We start from the raw sequence: 23,431 nt of genomic DNA on the forward strand, positions 1-23,431 counted from the left end.
TTTTTTGGTATGTTTTGTCGTTGAAAAAGGAATGCGGGGCACCTCTACATTGAAGCTATTTAAAGGGGTCCTGAAATACCTTTCGCCGATGCATGGATGTACATGTAACCAAATAAGACAATGTATTAGCAATCTCCTCCCGCAAGAATTTTGTTAAAGCGATGAGTATTAGCTGAGAAATCGTAAATCAAAAACCGCGCATTATCGTCGCGCCGCGTTTCCTCCTCTTTTCAACTGTTGACGGCGCGCGAGCACTCCCTCCCATGATGCTGCGCTAGTCAGCGGTGACGTACTTCCGCATTACGCTCCTCCGACTGCCGTCTGCTACGGGCAAGTTTTGTTGACACCATGAATTCCGCACTCCGATCAAGGATGGATAAGCGAACGAAAAATCTGGCCGCATGTGTGCGGTGGCCTGGCCTCGCCCTTTCGCGGTGTGCGTTGCTGCAGTGCAGCACGTGACTTTTAATCGGCGGCGAACTCGCAGCCGCTGGGGAGGATCTTGCGCTCGGTCCCTTTCATGCACCGCGCACTGTTTATCCAAAAAGCGCCGTATCAGATGTGGCCCCGCTGGTGCCGGGTCTTATTTTGCGGTGGTCGTAATTCCTGCCGGCGACATGTGAAAAAGACATTTTAAACCGATACAGAACCCGTGCACAAAACGCTTCAATCATGTGACCAGTTCAGCTTGGGGCGACGCGTGGTGGAGAGCGGCAACGTTGGCAAAACATGCTCCGGCGCGGCTCTGGAGCGAGCACCTTTCTTTGACGATCTCAAACATCGGTTGCCTTGGCAACAAGGCACAAACCGCCCCAGAGGTCAGTTACGGTTGCGTGATCCCGGTTCAGCTCGGGGCCCCACCTCGCGACATGTGGGCACTGCAGACGTACCACTCACTCTCATTAGGAAGTGTGAGATGCGTTTGGCATTACAGGAGGCGATGGTGTGTGTGTTGTGGACGCCTTTGTTTCGCGATGAAATGCGACGTTGTGCTTCTGCGGGTGGATAGTGCTTCCCATGGTCTGGATTATCTTTCTCGAGCGACGTACGACTCAACCTCGCATGGGGTATGTGCAGTGTGCGTGGCTAAAAGCCATCTCGGCTTGCGCGCCAGAGTTAAGTGACTTGCTGTTCGTCCCCGCAAACCGCGCGCGAGGTGAGTGGCGAATTTACGACGGGCAGGAGGAGGCAACCCATCGTCTCTCAATCGTGGTTCAGACTTGCAACGCATGTTGTGACGTTGTGTTCGTTCGAAACGCATCTCTGGATTGTTTTGAAGTGGAAAAAAACGTATCCGTCAAACCCGGGCATTCGGCTCAGGGCGTTCTCTGCGATTGCACGAAAGAAGTGCCACGGGGCTTCAACGCTTTCTTTATGGAACGTACTCCGGTGAGAGAATATCCATGTCGTGTTATGGCCGTGTTGAATTCAATACGAACGGTTAAGCGTTTGTTTACACTTGTTTCGTTTGTCGTAAAATGTCCAAGCACTCCGGCACTACGCTGGCAGATCAGCCGGCGAGTCGCTGCTGAGCAGACGACTCATCTCTTTGCCGGAAGTGCGTGAAAAAGCCGCCCAATAGCAGGATGTCTAGCTCATGACGAACATCTGGGAATCGATGATGTAGACATGTGAAGATGGCGGCGTCCAAAAACACGAAGGAAAGGGTGAGAAAAAAGCGAGAAACTTTGCAACAAAAGTGTGAGCTTTCCGCTGCGCGTAAAAGAGTAATACTTGGCCCAGATGACCTTGACGACCCAATCTAACGATTGCGCTACTTCATTTAGTGTGCTCAAAATGCCTTTCAGGGCCCCTTTAAAGGTGAGCGCTACATCGCATGCACTGGGCAGTCCATGAAAAAATGTCTGATCCCACCTAACCCACCGCACGTTGAACACAGACGCGAATATTTTATATACATTTTATGAAGCAGGGTTGATGATGCGTTACATTTGCCGGGGTGAGGTGCAGTAGCGACGCCAGTGTTCTTTTCACTCTAAGTAACCCAAGCTTGTTGGTACTGTGGGCTCTGAAAGGACCTAAAATGATCAGTAATCGCCTGACTTATAATGCGTGTATGGTCTGGTATTACTCTCAGCGATCGAGTATGTGAAAAAGCTCTTCGGGCCAAATTATCAGCACCTTCGTTAACTCGCACACCTAAGTGGGATGGAATTCACTGGAAGGGCACACTATAGTCGTTTTTATTGAGCTTCTCAACAAGAGGCAAGGCGCATTGACACGTTGCACCTATGAGAACTACAGGCAACACAATAGGTAGAGCGGCTCTAAACTCTTAGAACGACCCGGACGCTGTACAACGAGTGATATATTCATTATAAGGGCTGCATCAGTCACGGCACATTCCGCCGTTGTGTACACGCATGGAGAGAGCACCAGACATAGGATATCGTGATAATGTTCGTCAACTGAACTGCAACGCGAAGTGTACAGTTTCTGTACGATCGGATGGAAGTCTTGTGCGGCTGTGCAACGATGGAATTTGTTCTGAATTTTTGCTTTGCGAAGGCGAATACATAAATAAGCATGCATAATAGCAACAATTGCTCCACTGTCTACCAATGCTTAAACAAAAAAATGCCATCAACTGAGACTGACCTGATCACGCTTGTTTTCAAGTGCGTTTATATTTGTTTATCCAACCGCTCTGCTGTATTTCCCTTTTTCAGCGGTGCAATTCGGTACCATTAGTGCCACAACTGTTTTTTATGATAACACATCTGAACGAATTTGTTGACTGTGCCACTAACTCCTACTAAGCTTTTTTCAAAAATAGCAAGCATCGCCGAAAGATCGTAAAAACTGAGAATACAATGCACAGGAGAAATATGAGACCCACCTAAAAATTTCATAGTCTTTATCCAACGTGGTCATTTTCTCTGATTCAACGTTTTTTTTTTCAGCGTTGACCTCACCAGTTCCGTCTTCAAATTTGGGTATTGTTCAAACTTTCCTTCTCAGCTTTTCTTGTATCTCACTTTCGATGTTTTTGGTCGCCACCCACTACTGCCAGAACACTGTAGTAAACCCCATTTGGCGTAGCAAACCCTGGAGCCCGCATGTCTGACCTTAGAAGTTCACATTACGCGCTCTCTTTCTCGCTGTCTCTCTCTTTTCTAAGAAAATCTTCGGCGTGGCCTTGTCGTGTATGTAGTCAGCTAGAAATCACCGCCCGCGGTGCGCACTGAACGACGAGTAAGCGGAAAGTATTAAATTGGACGTTTGCGTTGCTGCCAGAGAGTTGTACAGGATGGCCAAAGCTACGTCCACGTCTCCACACTCCCCAAGCATCGCGCGTCGCCCCCCTACGCCCCTCTCCAAGTTAGAATGAGCTCAGCCTGTCGGTCTGATAGCAAGAACCGCGTAGACTGCGAGTTCATTTTGGGAGGGTATCTACTCCATTTCATACATCAAGTGCAATGCTGTGAAGGCTAGACAAGTAGTCGGCAAAGAAAGAAGGTGCATCACTCCGTGCTGTTTTGTAGCCGTGTTTGGGCCAGGGCAGGACGTACTCAAGAGAGTGAAGAGGATGCCTGTGCCGTCGGGGGTGAAGTCTTTTTTCTTGAAACTTCATTCAGGGACACTAACAGTGAAAACATGGTTAAAGGAAAAGGGATTAGAGACAACATGGGGTACAGACTGCATAATTTGCAAACAACCAGAGAACATAGAGCACGTTTTCATACACTGTTGGATGGCGGTACACTTTTGGGATGTGATGCAACGAACACTACACAAAGACTTTCCACCTAATTGACATGGTATCCAGTATCTATGCACAGACAATGAAGAAGGGGTCCCCTACGACTTAGTGATTCTTTTGGGCCTCCATAGCATCTGGCTTGCGCTCATGGCCTGGCTCCATAGCGACGCGGACGCTCGACCGGCGCGGCAGTTGCTGCGGGAAAGCGTTTCACAATTTGTTGAGGGGCAAAGAACGCTACAGCCAGCTCCTCAGTGGTTGGAATTAGTTGAAACACTGACTGCTAATAAGTAATGAACAAATGACAAAGCCAAGTCGGAGTCACGACTGGCAGCTTTTTGTGTGTGCCTGTTGTATGTGGTGTGTTGAATGACTTGCGTTATGTCGAAGACCGGCAATAAAGAAAAAAAAAGTTTGTAGCCGTGTGGTCTAACGCGTCGCTCTGGAGAAAAGACGCTGAATCTTGAAGTACATGGCTTCGAAACCGCGTTCCGACGTTTCTTTTTTTTATCACATAGTCTGCGAGTTCAATTCTAAATCTTATTTCGTTCCCAGTAACTTAAACACTACGCGCATGTGGAAATTAACTGCACGTATGGGTTCATTGAATGCATACCGTGCTCATTTGTGCGAGCCGAAACAAGCTCGCACCGATGTTTGACCAGCAATGGCGATTTTGTCGCGATTCTGCAGCATTGTCAGTTTACCTCGTTGATTCTAGCGGGAACTTTGTGTAAGAAAAACACGTTAATTGACTGATTAGTTAGCACAGTTTCTCCAACCAGGGTGAATTACCAACAGGTGCTTACTTTCAACTTTCGTTTTCGCCGTTGCCCTGATGATCCACTTCTATCAGGGTCTATCTTAAAACACTCACCATGTTATTGATTATATCGGGCCACCAAAAGAGCAACGGGTTCAGTTTTTACCGAAACAGTTTGTAACCGGCTTTGGCACTTAACTGTGGAGTAGCCCGAAGCACTTGGAGCGAGCAAAACATCATTTATTATTCATGGGAAAGGCCAGAAAGCAGATTTCTGTACCTTGCAATACTGATTTCTGGCACATAAACGCAAAATACATATTTTAGATTTGTTATTAGCCCCTTTCCAGTTCTTAATATGTGCAACAGTTTTGTGAATTGTTGTGCGTGATTTATTGCTTTACTAAAATGTCTCGCCCCGGAAGAAAGAGTTGTATTTTTTTCTTTTTCATTTAAAAGAGAGCTCTCTAAGCTAGGCTCTTATTGGCGAGAGAATCATGAAGGTCAATTGTTTTTACGTACGAAACCATGATATGGCCTGTTTTTCTGTGTTAAGGAAATGTCTATGGTATAGGTTAATGCTATGACAAAAAACAGTACTAGCTCATCAGTTGAAGATTTGTTGCCATACATAAACGCATAAAGGGGCAACACGGATTGTGTGTCATACACAAATATTGCAAGAGGAGGCTGACTTTCGAGGTTTATAAAACAAACTTTATTTGTGGGAGAGCACCTCTGGTCGATTCCGTGGTGGGTGCCGACTTCTTCCTTTCGCTCCTTTCTTCCATCCAGTTCTTGCTGAACTTATGTGACTCTGCCGGCTGTATACGCCTCACGACCGAATAAGACAGCAATGTAGTGTCTTTCATAGCACGTGTCACTTGGTGACGTTAAACCCCACAAACAAACCCCACATGACGAGGAAACACAGTTTACTTTGTCTCGGTAACATAGCCTTCTCGGGGAATCGGCTCAGCATAAAGCAGCGCGAGCGGGCTGGACAGAAAGGTGTTTACGCTCCAGCTCTGCCAGTTGACCCTCGTCAACAAAGCCGCCACTCACAGATCACACATTCCTGGGAAGTTCATCAACAATTCCCCACTGCCCTGTCTTCAGAATTCCTTGATCGCCCGCAGGTGCCGGCAGCGCCAGACAATGATGCCAAGATTCCGTAATCTCTTATCATAGGTGAAGCCCATGTCCGTCATTAAGCTCCACAAGGTGGTTTTCGTGAAGTTCGGCAAGTCGTCGTCTTCGTTTCGCACACTGTCCTGTGTCGGGATCTCCCTCTTGGCGTACATGCTTTGCACTTTCAGACGGATGGCATGGACTGTGAAGCTGTCGTGCTTGACATTTCGCGTGCTTGATATCGTCACGTCGCGAGGTCTTCTCTTTAGAGACACCAAATTCCCACGCAGACACTCCGCCTTCAATTTCGCCACGGTACGGGGACATACTCAGGTGTCCTCGCTCACAACACTCAGTATTTCCTGCACAGATTTCGCCGGGAAACGCATTCTAGTAGGGGCGTGCCCATGTGCAATTACTTGCTTGGCGTTCTTTGACAACTTTGATGTGCAAACCCTCGAAAAAATGCGTACAGGAGACGTGGTCGAAGTCCGAGAGCTGGACGCCGTTTTTTCAACGCTGCCTCAAAGATTAAACAAAAAACGGCGTTCAAGGTTGCGCGGAGAGCGAAAACCCGATACGAAGGCGACAAACATAAAATACAAACTCGCATATTTCGATCGTTTACCCGGAAACACGAGCGTTTTTTGTCAAGCTGATGGTAAATATCTATGCTGTAAGGTTGCCGGCGAAGCATTCATTGTTTCTGGCTCACCGCAAGCAACCCACTATTTTTGGTCGTGGAAGCACACCGCGCAAACAAGAGCGCTAGCTTTGACAGCGTTGCACATGATGTATGAAACGGAGTATAAGACGCTGGCTCGGCATAGAAGACGAGCAACTCGGAGGCTAGCGCCATCAGGTGGTGCTTTGAAACCGAGCCGCGGCTCAACCAAGATTACCACAGCACCACCGCTCCAAAAGCAGGGAGGAGCGGCAAATAAAGCCCCCTTTCTTTAAAGGAGCCATGAAGAGAAAACACAAGTTTGGTTCATTCAAAAGATTGTGTCGTTAGAATCATACTGACACCACTTTTAACGTAAACTTCGCTCAAATAAGCTACATAATTAGGAAAAACGGGAATGGTCATGCGACCCACCAGCTCATTTCCCGCAACAGAACCTGTGATGTCACATGGGCTAAGCTCTGCGATTGGCGGAGGCTGGAAGAAGCAGACGCAAATTAGGTAGAGCTTACAAACTAGACGAACGAGCGATTTGCGCTTAAATTTAGGGCACATTCTTTACAAAGCAATAAGAATGATGGGACAAACAGTGGAAGTTACGAAAGCACATGTAAACATAGAAGTACTGATGCGTTCTGCTGTTCGTACTGCGCACAGCATGCTTGGTTTAGCTGCACAGCACTACGGGGCTTGGGGTTGTCTCAGACGACACTGGCCGATTGACGCAAGCAACGGTGTCTTACGTGACCCCATTTGTCGAGCGAGCACTGTTTCAGGGAACGAATATTTTCTCCCAGAACAAAAACAAGCCAGGTTTAAATGCGGGCAAAAACAAACCAAACGCTTGCCACGGTATGGTGGCGCCATCTAGGTTACGGAACGTAAAGAAACGCGGGAACAAATCAACACCGCTGTACAGGGTGGAGACAACCTTTGAACGGTCCCGTGCCGCCGCAATTGGGCCAACGGGCTCAACGCGTTATTCTTTTCGTTTCCCACGAGACCTAGCAACGCGAAACAGACAATATGATTCAAACTTCTTCAGTAAACCGCGTTGCGGCGATAATTTTAGCGCGGTTTTGACACAATGACTTGCTTCGACGGCGAGCGAGCAACTGAACATGGCGGCGCCAGCGTTACGTGTCTCTACCCTGTACGGCGGATGCGTGAATGAAGGTACTCTAGGCTGCAGAGCGGTCGGTTCCCGTGATGTCACTTGGGACCACGAAAACGCAGGATTGAGCGGGAAAATCAAAATTTTAAACTAAATTGTTTAATTTCTCAGTGAATAAAGCACCGTTTGTATCCGGACAAGCGCTGGGGGCACTATAAAACACGAAATCTTTCGAATAAAACCAACTTGCATTTTCTCTTCATGGCTCCTTTAAGGTCTACACCATTAGCCGGGCTGTGTCCACTCAAAGAGGAATGCAGCTCCCAAACATTTCTAACCACGCCTATTGTGAGCTAGCCGAGTCTATTCTTTTCTCTCGAAATTTCGTAAATGATCCCTCTATTGAGTCCTTGGTGTGCCAGAATTTCGTTAAAAGCCCATTGGGAGCCGCACCTTCAAAGCGATGGTCCACCTGTTAGTGCACATACGTATGACAAATTTATATTGCTCACTTTAAAGTAGATGTCCTCCACCCCAGTTTGGTTCCTAATCCGCACTGCTGTTGCCTGCTCTCAAAACGTGACCCCTACCATTTTAATTTCCCTGGCCCCGTCGGCAAATATAAGTTTCCTTTCTAGTTTCTGCCATATGTGTCACAACCCAAATAAAAGCACGGGTTGCCCACCGGATTTGTAGTGGCAGAGGAAATTAAAAAATAAGCACTTCAGAATTCTTCCTGAATTCAGAATGTAGCGCACCTCACACTTGTTCTGCGTTTAGTTTCTTTTGCGCGATTTTGACCAGCACTTTTAACTAGCACGAGGTAGACCATATTATTCACTTTTGCCAACAGTTCCTGTGCTACCTTAAACACTCGTAATTGATGCGCCAGAAGATTCTGCCCTATCGCATTCCACCTCCCCACCGTTGTGGTTAGTAATAAAAGGAAGGTTCCATGTGCTCGCTGATGTTTAGAAAGAGGAGGGTTTAGGAAATAGAAGGTTTATTTTTTTTCTCGAACACCACGCAGTTTATGCGATAGCGTGTGTTTTGAGCAGGCTGTGAGGTCTGGGCGAGTGATACCTGAATGCTACAGCTGCACGTGCCCCTGTGTGCAATATCCTTGCGAACCATAACCTTAAGAGTTTCGCACGAACATACTCTACGACATCATATGAATGGGCGCGCGAATCATTCACATAACTAATCATCTTAGAACTCAGCTACGTTTACGTGTTAGAGAACGCTAAGCTTGTTACTCGATGCGCAACTCGCAAACAGTTCGGGCTCTATTTGCGAGGTTACATGAGGCGACACAGACAAACCACCGCTTTCGCACATGTAGTTTCTATTAAAATCGTGTTTTGAACGTTTACTAAAGCCAGGTGCTAAAAAACAAAACCGAGGAACAATAAGATGCGAAGATGTATTTTCCCTTTTTTCGTAGTTCTTCAAGAATGCCAGGAGCCGAAGATTCTAAAGGGCAGCTACAACGGCGACTGCTGTAACCCTGGAAATGAAGTCCAGTTCTTCTGTGCCGCCGACCATTACGCTCTCTCCGGAGTGACGAACGCTACCTGCCTCCCTAACGGCACTTGGAGCGGACCTGTGCCCGTTTGCAAAGGTAGGCAGAACTCTTTTTAGCCGTCTGGGAATAAAGCATTTGAAAGTTTTCGACACTCGTTGAAATTCTCCGGTGGTCCAAATTCATCCCCAGGTCACACATCAGAGATTCAGAGCAGACTAGAAGTTACACTCAGATATCATTACCGGTTTATGGCTAATGCCAGGTCACAAAGCATCAGTTTCGACATTTAAAAATGGTCCATATGACAATAGCCAACAGAAATCATCTAGGCACCCAGACGAAAATTGAGGTACCCAGGCGGAGTACAATTTCTCTCTAACAATGGAGAACTCATATTAAAACTCAGGTCTAAGCAGTATTCAGAAGAGTGGTTTTTATACACCTTGTAGAATGTTGTGCAACAAGTAGCGTAGTACGACCATTATGCATTATATATGTGGATGCTTGGGTAGTGTGGACATTGCGGTAGTCTGTTATTTGTTTTATACAAACAGCTGTAAAAGTGTTAAGATCTATTTACCACGTCTTCTTAGCCTTGCCCCCAAGTATTGGACTGAGGGGCTACCCCGTGCTACTTGCGCATGCATACCATCGTTGGTTGCACCGGTTGAAGTATTTATCACAAATAAAAGTTAGGCAGGATTGGCGGTACGGGCATACAATCAGTTGAACACCACACGGCACACTAAACAAAACTACCCCGTGTCAATCTAAATGAACCGTGAACAAAACAGAAGTTTGGTTTATTAGAAAGACAGCGTCGTTAGAATCGTACTCACCCAGCTTTTACGTAAACTTTGCTCAGATAAGCTATATATTTATAAAAAAATGGATTGGCCATGCGACCTAGTAACTCATTTTCTACACATGAACAATATATTCAGGGCTGTGTGATTGGGTGAGAACGGCAAAAGTAAACTCGGATACGCAGGGCTTGTAAGCTTGTAAAACAAGATATCTCTGCTTACATATAATGCATATTCATTTTAAAGGAGTACGAATGGTGGGGTAAACAATGGAAGTTACGAACGTACATGTAAACATGTACCAGCGCGTACTGTTGTTGATACTCCGCGCACTATGCTCGTTATAGCTTCACCGCGATCTGGCGTTCTGGGGTTGCCTCACATGAACCAGGCCTATTGGTGTAAGCGACATTCCTTACCTGACCCTGTTTGTCGACCATAGTCCAAGTTTTACGAAACGATTACTACCTACCGTGAAATAAAAAAAGTCAGCTACAATTACAGTCCGAAACAAAGCAAAGGCAGACAGCGGTTCTGCGCCGTATAGTGGTGCCATCTAGGAGGACTAATGGTGATAAAGGCATTCCACGTAGCTCTGCAGAGTAAACAGCGCACATACGTTCGCTTGAAGACCTGCCCTTTTTATGTCAGAGCAGACGTCACGAACAAAGAATTTGGCGAGATAATCGAAGTTTTAATCCAAATCTATTATTCATGATTGACAATCCAGCGCGCGAAAACACGGCACAAAAAAGAACGAGAGTTCTTTTTTGTGCCGCTGGAACGGCGCGCTGGATTGTCAATCATGAACATTCACCAACTCGCCCAAATCACAGTCCTCTTGAACCAAATCTATTAGTTTCTCAGGGAGTAACGCATCGTTTTTTCCGGACAAGCGCTGGTTGCAGTATGAAACACCAAATCTTTCCAAAAACACGCGTATCGTGTCTGCATGGTGCATTTAAAAGCACGAATCGGCACAAACTTGTACAGAGCTTTTTCCAAGGACGATATCTTGGGGAAATGAGCTTCAACAATATAAAAATGGGGACCGGCCCAGGACGCACTCATATTTTCAGTTCGGATTGTGTTGTTGTGCAGGGGTCGCCTAACTCGCATACTTTACATCATTTATAACTGCGAACAGGCGGCTCTTCCCCGCGGCAGCCGGCGCAAGATGTGGCAGTCTACATTTTGTGACGGCAATGCCAGCCTAGTGGTACGGAATGTACTGTGTCCACACCTTGACGCGCTGCTTGCGTGCGTCGGCCTCCGACTACCTCGCTGCTTCGTCTCATGCAGCAAACCGTAAGTTGTGTAATTGGCGCAAACTTCAAGGCAGTGTTTTACGGCGTCCAACGTCAAACGAGTTAAAGTGGGAAGGGGGCTGTTGTCGTGCGAATGCGTCGTGATTAACCTGACATCGCCGGCCTTGCCCGCTGCATGCCTGAGTGCCCGCTGCGCTGAACTATAACGTGGCCTCCATATGTCGTATCGTCGCTGCTGATACAGGAGTGATCGATGCGCGGCCGTATACCCGTTGAAGAACTTCAGCGCGTCCCAATTTTTTTCGTGTTGCTTTTAGCTTTCCTATGTGGCGAACCGGTTCCTCACTCAGGATACTTAGTAACGAGGAGACTACATCCCTAGTTTCTTTCGAACCAGCCAACACCTTTCTGTTAGTGGCACTGTGGGCATCGCCATACTTTTTTGCTCTTGTCGACCTGAGAGCGAAATGTGTGTTTTGAAATATCTGAACGTTTTTCAGCCTCACAACGGCGCTTTAATATTATTATCAGAAGGTACGACAACAGCATATTTCGCCCACACTTTCCTCAGTGGTTCAGACATGGCACGAGCCATGCGCTGATGCTATCAAGGATTATGTAACTCGGACAAGGCGCAAAGATCGATTGCGCCAAAAAGCTCAGTGCACTTACACTCTGTGAATGAGGATGGTCAGCTAAAGTGAGGCAGTCCAAGGACTGGGCGAGAAAGAACACTCCAGCGTAATTCCTAGTTCATTAGTTCAGTGAAACATAGAAAGACTATAGCCTAAGTATTAGCCAGAACATGCTTTGCATGGTAAATAATTGCTACTTGCGTTATTACGATGCTCAAACGTCTCTCGTAATATTGATTACATGTGTGACAGACGCGGTTTTAGGTAAAAGGCCACAACCTATTTACTAGGTCTGTATTTATTAAGTTGAAGTCATCTACCTGTGGTGGTCGAAGAGTTCTGTGCTTGTCTCAGATTTTGCAGCATTCCGGCCGTTACAACCCCACTGCTCTGAAAATTTAACCATTTTTATTGACAGCTGAAAGAGTCACTTAGTATATGGCATCATTGCTAAAATATATGGCCCATTTGAGCATATGGCTAGTCCGTGCGCTATCCGTAGGATATTGGGAGTGCGATGGACGCGTCATTTCTTGACCAATTCAGTTAACGTATGCTGTCTTGTTGCAACAACCCGCCAAATTTAAAGAACCGGAATTAAATTTGCATGAGCGCTGCACCAGGTAGTGCAGCAAGGATGTTAGGAATAGCTTGAAGCAACTCTTCCACGGTCCGTGCCACGTAACTACCCCTCTTGTGTCATCCATCTACCTCTAACGCTGTTCCACTTCTGCCTCGGTCCACCCATTAGAGGTTCGTGGAGGTGCTGGCAAGTAATCTATCGGGACGTTGAAACTTAGCGCTGTAGCCACGAGCGCGAGGCTTGAGCGCCACCTTGGTATTTTTTTGTGATAAAAGTTTCTTCGCTGCGTGATTTTTTCTCTTTCACGAAAATCAAGCACACATCTATTTTTAATAAGAAGAGCACTTCGAAAAACAGTTACGTAGTGACGCTGTTCCTCAAATACGTCGCTTATTGACGTTTTCATCAGCAATGTTGGGAAATAAGGAGCAACTTTCTTATTTTACGACAGCGAAAAAAATACCGCCAATCCACCCCGTGAAAGCGTGGAAAATGAAGCTGCAAACGACACCCACAACGATTACCCATGCGAGGTCACTTGAATTCACACACGTGGTTCTAGGGCGAGCGAAACCAGATACAAGTGAAATGCACTTAAGCGCAGCCTTTATTATTTCAAAGATATATTCTTTGCTAAGGTGAAATCAATGCATGATTCGTTAACGGTGGTTAGTTGGTAGTATGGGTGAAGAACATGAGTGGGAACTCTTTTTTACAAAATTAAAAGAAGAAGAAACCGGGTGTTAGACGATCTCACTTCTCCTCCGGCTCTGCTGCTGTAGACGCAGGCGGCGAAATCAGCGGTAGAGACGGGGCTAAATACAATGCTATGAATTGGCATGAGCTTCATTTATTTATATAAATCCTAGCGCATGCGAGGGGCGCGCACGGGGCACTACACGGGCCGTAAGCGGAGCACACAGCGGTGCGACAGGACGCGTGACGCTATCACGTGGCATTCAACGATTACGCAAAGGGCAAACGCCTTGGATGTGCTCGGTGAGTGCACGGTCTGTGTCCCCCGTCCCCGCGAGGGCTCGCAGCTCAGTCGGTAAGACAACACGCTCTCGCTCCATTTCACTGTTCGTACCAGGTTCGATTTCTGTGGTGCCAGAAACATCCCACTGAAGCATTCTCTTAACTTTGGCTGCACAACTAAATCCAAAGAGAGAAAGACAGACCAAAAGTTTCGCGACTAGGAAGCCCAGGAAAGGCTATCGTTTTTAAAAGATGACAAATACGCACCACTACACCCGACCTACTGCAGGCACATCGCCTTATCGTGCACAGAATGAACGCTCTCCCTGGGATGCGATACTTGTTCTGCAAATTATATCTATGGGGTGTGCGGGGCAATGGGAGGCAAACTGTCTACATCAACAGCAGATTTGAAACACGGCGCTCCACACATCACCGGCATATTTTCCTTTCAATTTATTTCAATTTAGCGCGGATGCTTCCACATTAATTACATTAAACAAAGTGCTATTAAAACAACGAAAGTCATTAGCTACTGTAGAAATTGCCCGAGAAATTTCTGTGGTAATTTTGTGCGTTTTTTGAGCACTTAGGATTGATTTTCCGCACTTACGAGCGCTTACTATTGCATGGACTGCTTGGGTAAACATCACCTTTATCACAAGCTGGTTGTTTTTATGAAATGGCAAGAAGTCCCGTAACTCTTATAGGGGCAGCTTTTAAAAATACAGTGTGTGATAGGACGGGTGTCAGCCAACATACACTTTAAGAGTATGCGCTGCTAAGCATGGGAAGGTGTCTTCGAACCTTGGTCATTCTCAGTCATGCGTGGTGCCATCGTGAAGAGGGGCCAGCAAAAGTTGCTCCCTTGGCGAAGACGACAAGAAACCGAAGGCAAAATTAACTGGTTTACTTCATGGCGAGAGGTGAGCCGAAGCAATACAGGAACAACATCCTTACAGGCAAGGTTACAACGTCAATCGACAAAGCGACAACGTAGGTTCATTGCTGAAAGAGAAACGCGAACTATCCACCGAGAGGCAGGCTTTTATACACAGTAGCCGTAATGGTTAGGCGGCTGGCCTATTGGTTCTGTGCACACCTTATTGTACTAATTATTGACGCCAGGTCACCCAGGGCTCGACGAAAACGAGCGAGCACGCGCTATAGCCCGAGCATGCGTACTCCGGGCACCGCAGCAGTCGCTCCGTGACCCATGTCCTATCCGGAAGCAGTACCGTGCACTTCTGATACACCACCACGTTGCCAGATGCGCCTACGCGCCCCCGCACCAGAAGCTCAGCCGAGGGGAGGCTGTAGCCGGGCGAAACTACAAACACATAGCCCCACCTGAGCTTCCTGCATATCATACACCCCACAATATATCCAGCAGCGTGTCCACACTGCCGACGACATCCAACAATGTACCACACCACATGGGCTTGCCAGAACACACCAGCAGCCCCCATTATTCGCATCGACACCCTCGAGCAATGGGAGGCCACGTTGTGCATTTCTGACCCTGAGGAGCAGCGGCAGTTGAGGGACCGGGCACGCAGGACCAAAGCTGCGGCAGGGGCCCTGAACTGAGGGCTTCTCCCGGTTTTAAGAATAAATGTTTCACCACCACCACCACCACCACGGCCCAAACATAGTGCAGACACGCAGAGCCCTCTTTCCGAGTTTATGAGGTCAGCACTAGCAGCACTCGGTGAGTATCAGAGGCGCGGGAGAGGGGATATCGCCTGCTGCCTCCGTGTCTCCGTGGCTTGTCTCTACGTGAAGATCCTTTCGCTTCGTGTCGGACAGCCGCATAGATTGAGTCTTTCTGTTTTAAATGCAGAGCATTTCAGTAACTCACGATGTCACCCGCGTTGGCGTCCGTAGTCCGCGTCCGCATCGCTCCCCCTACACTATATAAAAAAATAATACTTGCCGGCGCCAGGTTTCGATCCTACGACTCTGCCGGCGGAACGCAAGGTGCACGGTACTCTACCAACTGAGCCACAAAGCCGACACAGAACGGAAGGTTACGAACGTGCCTTATATCCTTGACTTATTCAAACTACGTCAAGAAGCTGCTCATACAACGCATTCACTACCACCAACTCCCCAAACATTAAATTTACGATAGTAAACTCAAAATGTGGCCGTGCAACGCCGGCACGTGCGGGCAGAAAAGCACAAAAAGAACTGAACTTCCGCTGGCGCAGTTTCAGGCAGGGGGCGCGCGAGCACTGCGCAGGTGGGAAATTTGAATCGCATGGGGTGGTAGCAGTAAGCCGATAACGGCGCTACAGCCCATTATGGCGAACCACTGCTCTGCACTTCCGACAGCTTTCACATTGAGTGGAACGGCTTTAATTTTTTGTTTTCGACAGAAAGTGGGAGGTGGCCAAGATAAAAGCGCTTCTGCGACGGCTTGAGGATTGCTTGGCAACCAAGAGCAATGACAAACGCCTGTGACAAACAAATACATATAGCCCGCATAGACGATTTCAGAAAGTATTCAAAAGTACGCGAGAACAATGATCAAGACAACATTTACACAGCTACAACTGACCACAAGTACAGTAAATGCAGGCGAAAAATTCACAAATACAAGCACTGAACAAGTTTACATGATTATATTTCACAATTTTACGAGATAAATGCAACAAATCATAATTCACTTATTCACGAATCGGCAAAACATACAGGCGCATGTCTTCTTCAGGTTACACAATATTGAAAAGAAATACAAAAATTTTAAACCATGCGAATACTACATAGGAGTTCCTCCAGAATAAAGAAGTGCAAGACAGCTCGATATCCAAATGCAATAACAGCAAGCAGCAATAAAAGCACCTTCGTGTTGGGCTGTGATTAAATCATTTAAATAAGCAGTGCTTAGCGGTGTAAGCTCTATTCCGTGGCTATCAAACCGATTCAGCAAACGTGACAGGTTATTTTCAAGCATCTGCCGTGAATAGTTTGTCCGAGATTTCGGAACCTTCCATTTCTCTGCTTTTGTAGTTTGGCAAGACAAATTATTATTATGCGAATCAGCTATTTGAGTTAATAAGCGATTTTTCTTTTAACTCCCTGGCTAGCCGATATTCATTGATGTCATTTAACCTTATAATTTTGAACTTCGTAAATAGTTTCGCGGTAGGCTCTGTATGTGGCTTCTTTGCACTTATTTTGAGGACTCTTTTTTGTACATTCAATAGTATTGTTAGATTGTTTCGGTAGTAGTACCCCAGACTAAATGGAAGTAATTTAAATAAAAAGCAAATCGGCGGCGAGCCGCCCACACATTGCCGTTTTCCGGCAAGCTGTAATCCTTCCGAGCCGGCTTTCTTACATCGCACCCGAGCAGTACGAAACTTTCAGTACTCGCGGAAAGGGCAGCGGCACGCTCAATCGTACCTGCTTTTCTGCCGGGAGTCCGAAAGCCCGATGAATAAGCGGTTAGACCGTTGTCCGGAGGGATGCTGTCGAAGATATTTTTCCGGCAGACGCTTGACTTCAGCCGTGGGTCGAAGGTCTTTGTGCTGGACCCGTAAACACAACGCTTATTCTATTTCTGGAGCCGCTCTTGGTTGCCTGCCAGCATTTTTTTTATTCAATTCAATTCAATTTGTTCGACAACAACAACAGTGAAGCACAATGCAGCGGCCCGTGGGCGAAAGGCGATACATCACAACGTCACACAGCTGCTGCAGCTGTGTGACGACGTGATCGCCTGACTGGGCCCGGTAGGGCAGCTGCACACGACACACAGCAACATCATTGCCGTTCAAATTATACAATATAATAAAAGTGAAAACAGCTTAGATACTAAATATAAATGGTTTGTTTTCTAAGTACACGCATGGATGGGGATTTATCTATAACGTCGATTACATTCGGGTGCTGGTTGAGAAGATTAGGAATCTGCCAAGATAAAATTTGTTCGCCATATTTAGTTCTCGTTCGCGGTGTTTTAAAACTATTATGCCTTAAATTATAGCGACATTCAGCATCGACATAAATTGAGAAGAATAAATCACGGTCACGTTTTATTTCAGAGAACACAATTTCTGAGAGTCGTAATTTATACAGGTAGTGAATTGGAAGGATCCGAAGCTGCCTGAAATAAGGAGACGTATGTTCATACCAAGCTAGGTTTGAGATGAATCGGATTCCTTTTTTCTGCATGATGTGAAGACTGTCAATGTTGTATTTCGATGAGTTGCCCCATACTAATAGACAGTAGTCTATGCGCGATTTGATTGTATTGAAGTAAAGTTGGCGTCTTAGATGCTCAGGTAGCAGTGAACGAAGCTTGTTCAATAAACTTATCGAATATGCGATCTTATGCCGTACATTATTTACATGGGATGTCCATTTGAGGTTTTCGTGAAATTGCACACCGAGGAATTTATGTTCAGGAACGCGTTCGACTACCTGTGTACGAAAGGTCACATTGTCGTTAATGTAAACCGGTTTGTTAATAGAGGAAAACAGAATATATTTTGTTTTATTGGTATTCAGTTGAAGCTGGTTCGCATAGAGCCAGTTTGACAAGTTTTGAAGCCACAGGTTAGCTGTACTTATAAGAGACGGTATATCATCCGCTGAAAAAAACACCGTTGTATCATCGGCATACAGAACAATGTCTTGGGTACCAACAATAGCTGTTATATCATTAACATAGAGTAAAAATAAAACCGGACCTAAAATAGATCCTTGTGGTACACCGAATAAAATTTTATTTAAGTCAGATTTTTCATTGTTAATAAAAACATATTGAGAACGGCCTGTTAAGAAGTTTTGTATCAGATCAAGAGAGATGCCTTGTATGCCATAGTGAGGTAATTTTGCGAAAAGTATGTCGTGCTTAAGGGAATCAAATGCTTTGCTAAAATCTAAAAACATACCCAGAGTGTAAAGACGGTTTTCTAGGTTTGTTGCTATTTTATCTTTAGCATTAGGTAATGAATTTTCTGTGGATTTGCCCTTTTGAAATCCATATTGATGTGGAGATATCAATGCATGTTTGTTTCAATGATTTGGTAATCGCACATTAATTACTTTTTCCACTATTTTTGAGAATAGTGGTAGAATAGATATCGGCCGGTAATTGCTGAAGCAGTCAACGCTGCCTCCTTCATACAAAACACACACTTTTGCAATCTTCCTTTTATCAGGAAAAATACCAGTGGAGAGAACTAAATTGGTTATATGACATAGTACGCCAGCAAGCAGGTCAGACACAGCTTTAATTGGCTTTGCGCTAATGTCGTCAAAACCACACGAATTTGTTTTAATATTCTTAATTAACGTCACAATTTCTTCGGGAGAAGCAGGATAAAGGAACAGCGAATTAGAAAGGTTGCAAGAAACATAATCTTCAAAACCTCCAGTGCTCTGTATTTGTGGGGCTCCAGAAAGCAGAAAATGCCAATTAAATTCATCTGAAAGAGCTTTGCCTCTAAGGGTTCTCCCAGAAACTGTCATTGCATCCGGTAAAACGGTTCGCGATTTACCCAATAAATTCTTAAGCATACGCCATGTTTTTTCGGATAATACATGATATCAGAAAATTTGTTGGTGTAGTAATTAATGCGCGACTTCTTTATGTCAGATCCTAGTTTATGTAGATTTTTTAATATTTTTTGAAGATTTCAACATCCCTAGACATAATAAACTTATGAAACAGTAGATTACGTTCTTTGATTCTTCTTAACAGCTCTCCAGTTATCCAAGGCTTTTTCGCTCTCTTATTTACTTTAATTGTTTTTCTCGGGAATGCACGGTCGTAAAGTTCTATTACCTTCTCCAGAAATACATTGTACAATTGATTTGGATCGCTTTCGGATGATAGTTACGACCAGTTAACATTTTTTCCAACCAAGTGACGGAAATACTGAATGTTGGAGTTCTCCATTACACCAATCGGTAAACATGCGTTTATCGATTTGGCAACGAAGGGCGAGGTTTTCGGAATGAAACAAAATATGGATAGGTGATCAATCAAATCGCTTGTTATTGTTCCTGATTTTGTTTGACTTTCACTTAGATTGGTTAAACATAGATCAATTAATGTTTCGCTATGTTCTGTAATACGGGTAGGTGCCTTAATAACGTTTGAAAAACCATAAGAAAGCGCCATTTCAGTGAATTGACTAGTAGAATTGGACAAAAGCAGAAGATTAATGTTGAAGTCACCTAATATCACAACACGTTTTTTAACGCTGATAAGCCTTCCAACATTACTTCGAAGAAGCGATAAAATTCTTCAAGGAATACCGAGGGAGGTCTGTAGATAACGCCAACGACAAATTGGCTGGTTTTCATAAACAGTGATTCAAAGTTAGGATTCACAGTAGTGTATTCTGGAATTACATCATAAACAAATGTGTTCTTAATGTAGAGAGCGACGCCTCCGCCCCGTTTGTCTTTCCTGAATAATGACTCAGAACTTGTACCCTTCAAGTTGAACAGCCTCACCACAGTTCGAAAACCATGTTTCACTGAATGCTAGAACATCGAAGTCATGTTTTATTGAGGACAGGAAAATATTTAACTCGTCTTCTTTGGTTTTTAGGCTACGAGCATTCAAGTGATAAAAGGAAAAGAGATTAGAACTATTTGACGTGACAGAAGAAAAAGAGTCAGCGTCATAATGCTGGTACTGTTTAACGGTGGCCATGACAAGTTTTAGGCGGCATGAAAGCCTGCAGGAAGCTTCTTACGTCATTTTGTCTAGGTCAGTTTCGTCACGAATGTGAATGGCGTTATCACCATCGAACGTTCGTGCCATCACTCGACCGTTTTTCTGCCAGACAAACCGATAACCCATCTCTGTCCCTTTGTTTGTTGCGAGCCACAGAAGGTGCTTGTTCATGGGCGTAAGGTTGTCCATTATCTGTATTAACGGGGCGGCTATCTTCAGAGCAGAGCGCTTTTTTATCCAGCTTTCCTTCAAAGCGATTAAAACGAAACGGGCAATGACCACAGGTTCTTTGCCAGGACGAGACGGTAAGCGATGCAGGGCGTCAAGTTCGGATTGTGCAAGCTCCGGTAGTTCCAGTTTACATGCCAAATCGTTCATTTTTTCCAGAAGATTTTCATGCTGTTCTTCAACAATTCCCCGAACCTCAATGTTATGTCGACGACTGTATTGCTCAAGCTCGTTGAGCTGGATTCTCATTTGTCTGACCTGAGATGAGGAGCCCGATTCGATACGATCAACCCTTTTCTTGTATCATACTAGAATTGTATCATACTGATCAGACACATGAATGACGGCTTTTTCGATGTCATTAACTTTCTTAATCACCTCCGACAATACGTCGACCTTGGTGACAAGGGGGAGGAGCAGCGCAAACTTATCGTTCAACTCTTGCAGTTTTCTATCGGTACTATCCGCAAGAGACGCTCCAGGTTCAGTAGCCATGCCACTCTTTTTACGCGCTGCCTCGCACGTTGAGCAAGCCCACGAAGACCTAAGGGAGTCGCCCTTACTACGAAAACTGGCTGGCGTTACGCCAGAGCACTTGCCAAGATGATAGGAATACCGACAGAAGGTACACTGAACAAACTTGCCATCATCGGGAACATTCGCATGACACGCCAAGCAATTGTCCATGTTAAACACCCGGCACAGCAGCAGCAGCGGACGTAGACACACAATTGCCAACTACAGGGCAGAAAGTTACTAACCTGCAAAAACAGTAGATTGCGCTTAGGACGAGCGAAAAACGCGCTGTCCGCCGCGGCTGCTGTGTGACGAGTGCGCTGGATCTCGGTGCGTTCAGCCTTTTTAAGCGTGGTCCATCGCCGACACGTCACCCAGGCGAGCCCCGGTCCGGTGTCGCTGAGCTGTCGCTAGTCGTCCAGTCGTCGATCTACGTTTGCTTGGCCCGGCTTGTGCGCAGATGGTAGTCGCAGTGGTCAGAAACAGAGAATTCTGCAAAAACAGTAGATTGCGCTTAGGACGAGCGAAAAACGCGCTGTCCGCCGCGGCTGCTGTGTGACGAGTGCCTGTGCTGTGTGACTAAAAGGTAACCTGCCGAGGAGGCCATGCAGTATTCCTGTTGCCTTGCTTTCTTAAGTCGGAGCAGGAGAGAGAAGAGCCCGGTGCAATGGACAACGAGGAGTTCGTCGGAAAAAAATTGATTGTACTCTCTGATGATGATGATGATGATGGCTTGGTGGCTGCCCCGTTGTATCGGGGGGACACTCCTGAGGGCATATAATCCCCCGGCGCCCTAGCCTCCTGCGCAACATCGTGGCCAACCAGATTTCCTGTCTGCGTCCCCATTGCCCGGCGTCCACTCGATGGGGCACTGTACACCCTTTCCTTTGAAGAGTTCAGTATGCCTCGAAATGGAGTTTACTATTGCGTTACAGGAGAAAGCCTTCCGAAGTTTTGGTACAGCCTCAAACGAATCCGTGAGGTTACGCCCGTATCCAGGAGGCTGGGTATCAAGATCATAGCATAGATGACAGAGGGTGTTATTTCAAGGGTACAGTTCACCTGCCCAGGAAAGTGGAATTGTCATATTTGAGTGCGAAGCTGCCACTTAGTGATGTTTGTTCAGGAAATATCCATGAAGTGCAAGAGGAGTCGGCGTAATGCTATCAACTTTAAAATTGTACACTCCCCATTGAGTTTGGTGTTCTGTAGTGGCCGAATGTGCCGTTTTCTGGCATAACACTTGGTTTGTTGTAATGCTCTGGAAATGTAACCCAGGCCATTGTCTATGAACGTCGAAGATACCAACGCAGTCGGTAGAAGGATTTCCGGGGGGTGCTTCTGCGCGTCCAGTGCCATAAGTTCAAAGCCCTGCCTTGTGAGGCTGCGTTTCGCGTCAGCCTAACATTGCGTACCTTGCATAATAGTGTCTATCGGAGGGATGGGGACACCACGCTCGAGGGCGTCAATTCGGTTGTGAATTTTTCAAGGCCAGTAATTGCTTTCACGGTGGCTTTATGTAGAGCACAAAGAGTGTTAAGGTATGTCTTAGCGAGGTCACAAATGGGGTCATCAGATGTCACTGTACCAATTGCGACGACTCGAGCCATGGAGAGGCACGCCCCTTGATTAGCTCCGCCGCATTTATTGGACAAACGAATAATAAATTCGGTCATCTGTTTTCATTTTGCTCTTAATTGTGACAACCAACCCGTGGGACAGCCATTTATGCAGAGGAGGAGGCGAAGGATGCGAACTGACCCTTTCGCTGCCTCAATGAGTGGTCGTTAGCAGCTTAGCTACTTCTGTGGGGTCTTTGCCAGGCTTGGGGATCAGATTGATCAAAGTATAGTTGAAAGTTTTCGGGATTTTCCCGATTTCCCGGAACCGGTTATTCAATTGAGCAGACGTTCAAGTTCAGGTCCATTCGGGTTGTGGATATGCTGCCATGTAATGCCGTGATGGCCTGGACCCGTTTTTTTTTTGCCGTATTGCAGCCAGGAGTTCCGCAGGGTGAAATCAGTGTCCAGAGAAGGGTTCGGCTTATTTACCGTAACTTAGTGTAAATAATCACGAGAATGAGAAGTAGCAGCTGGCACGAAGGTTGTAATTATGCTTTTTCTACGTGGTCCGCATGGGCACTAAGCACTAGAGTGGCGAGAAGCGGCGATCGTTTCTTTTCCTTCCTAGCCATGCTTCTGTACATGCACAAAAGTCGGGGGAGGCCATTATCTTCTCCATATAGTTGCAGAGTTCCCGCCAGTTGTCATATGCAAGCTGCTTGTGATAATTTCGAATAATTTTGAACTACTTGCGCAGTCTTATCAGGTCGCACTGTCTTTTGCCAGTTTTTCGGTAATTGCATGTCAGGTCCTCAGCCCTTTTAATTAAAAAAGCAAGGTGACCGTTGAGCGTCGGTGTGTCTTCCAAAGCAGGCAACCTCTGCCTGTGAAATGTTTAGGGCAGACCGGTCTGCCTGAACGAAGGACGTAAAATCAGTAGATATCTCTTACGATTCATTCAGCATTGCACGGAATCTGTTCCAATAAGTAACTTGTAAGTTTTAATTTTGAATTTTTTGTCGTCCTTCGAGCGTAATTGCTATTGATTAATGGCCGCTTCCCCACCGGTTATCGTATATTTTCTAACCCGATGCTACTCGATATATATAGTTGACTTTCGCAGTATTATCTAGACTGGAAACTATCTCTGCAATCGCACGCTGCCATGGGAATTGTGGGTATCCGGAGAATCAGATTGGCAGCATGT

The 23,431-nt window shown here is 46.0% G+C and overlaps 1 protein-coding gene across 1 annotated transcript in view; it reads left to right on the forward strand.

Annotated features, from left to right (window-relative positions):
- Nucleotides 1-2,924: 2,924 nt before the first annotated feature.
- The window catches only part of LOC144153445 (complement receptor type 2-like), a gene marked incomplete at its 5' end in the record, with an annotated part of 118,627 nt that continues 98,120 nt past the window's right edge, over nucleotides 2,925-23,431 (forward strand). The window contains 2 exon segments of the mRNA XM_077685091.1: nucleotides 2,925-2,957; nucleotides 8,865-9,041. Of these exon segments, the coding sequence (XP_077541217.1) occupies nucleotides 2,925-2,957; nucleotides 8,865-9,041 (210 nt within the window).

This window comes from Haemaphysalis longicornis, unplaced genomic scaffold (genome assembly GCF_048455015.1).
Source record: "Haemaphysalis longicornis isolate Haplotype H1 unplaced genomic scaffold, Haemaphysalis longicornis Haplotype H1 scaffold_9, whole genome shotgun sequence".
Classification (NCBI taxonomy): domain Eukaryota; kingdom Metazoa; phylum Arthropoda; class Arachnida; order Ixodida; family Ixodidae; genus Haemaphysalis; species Haemaphysalis longicornis.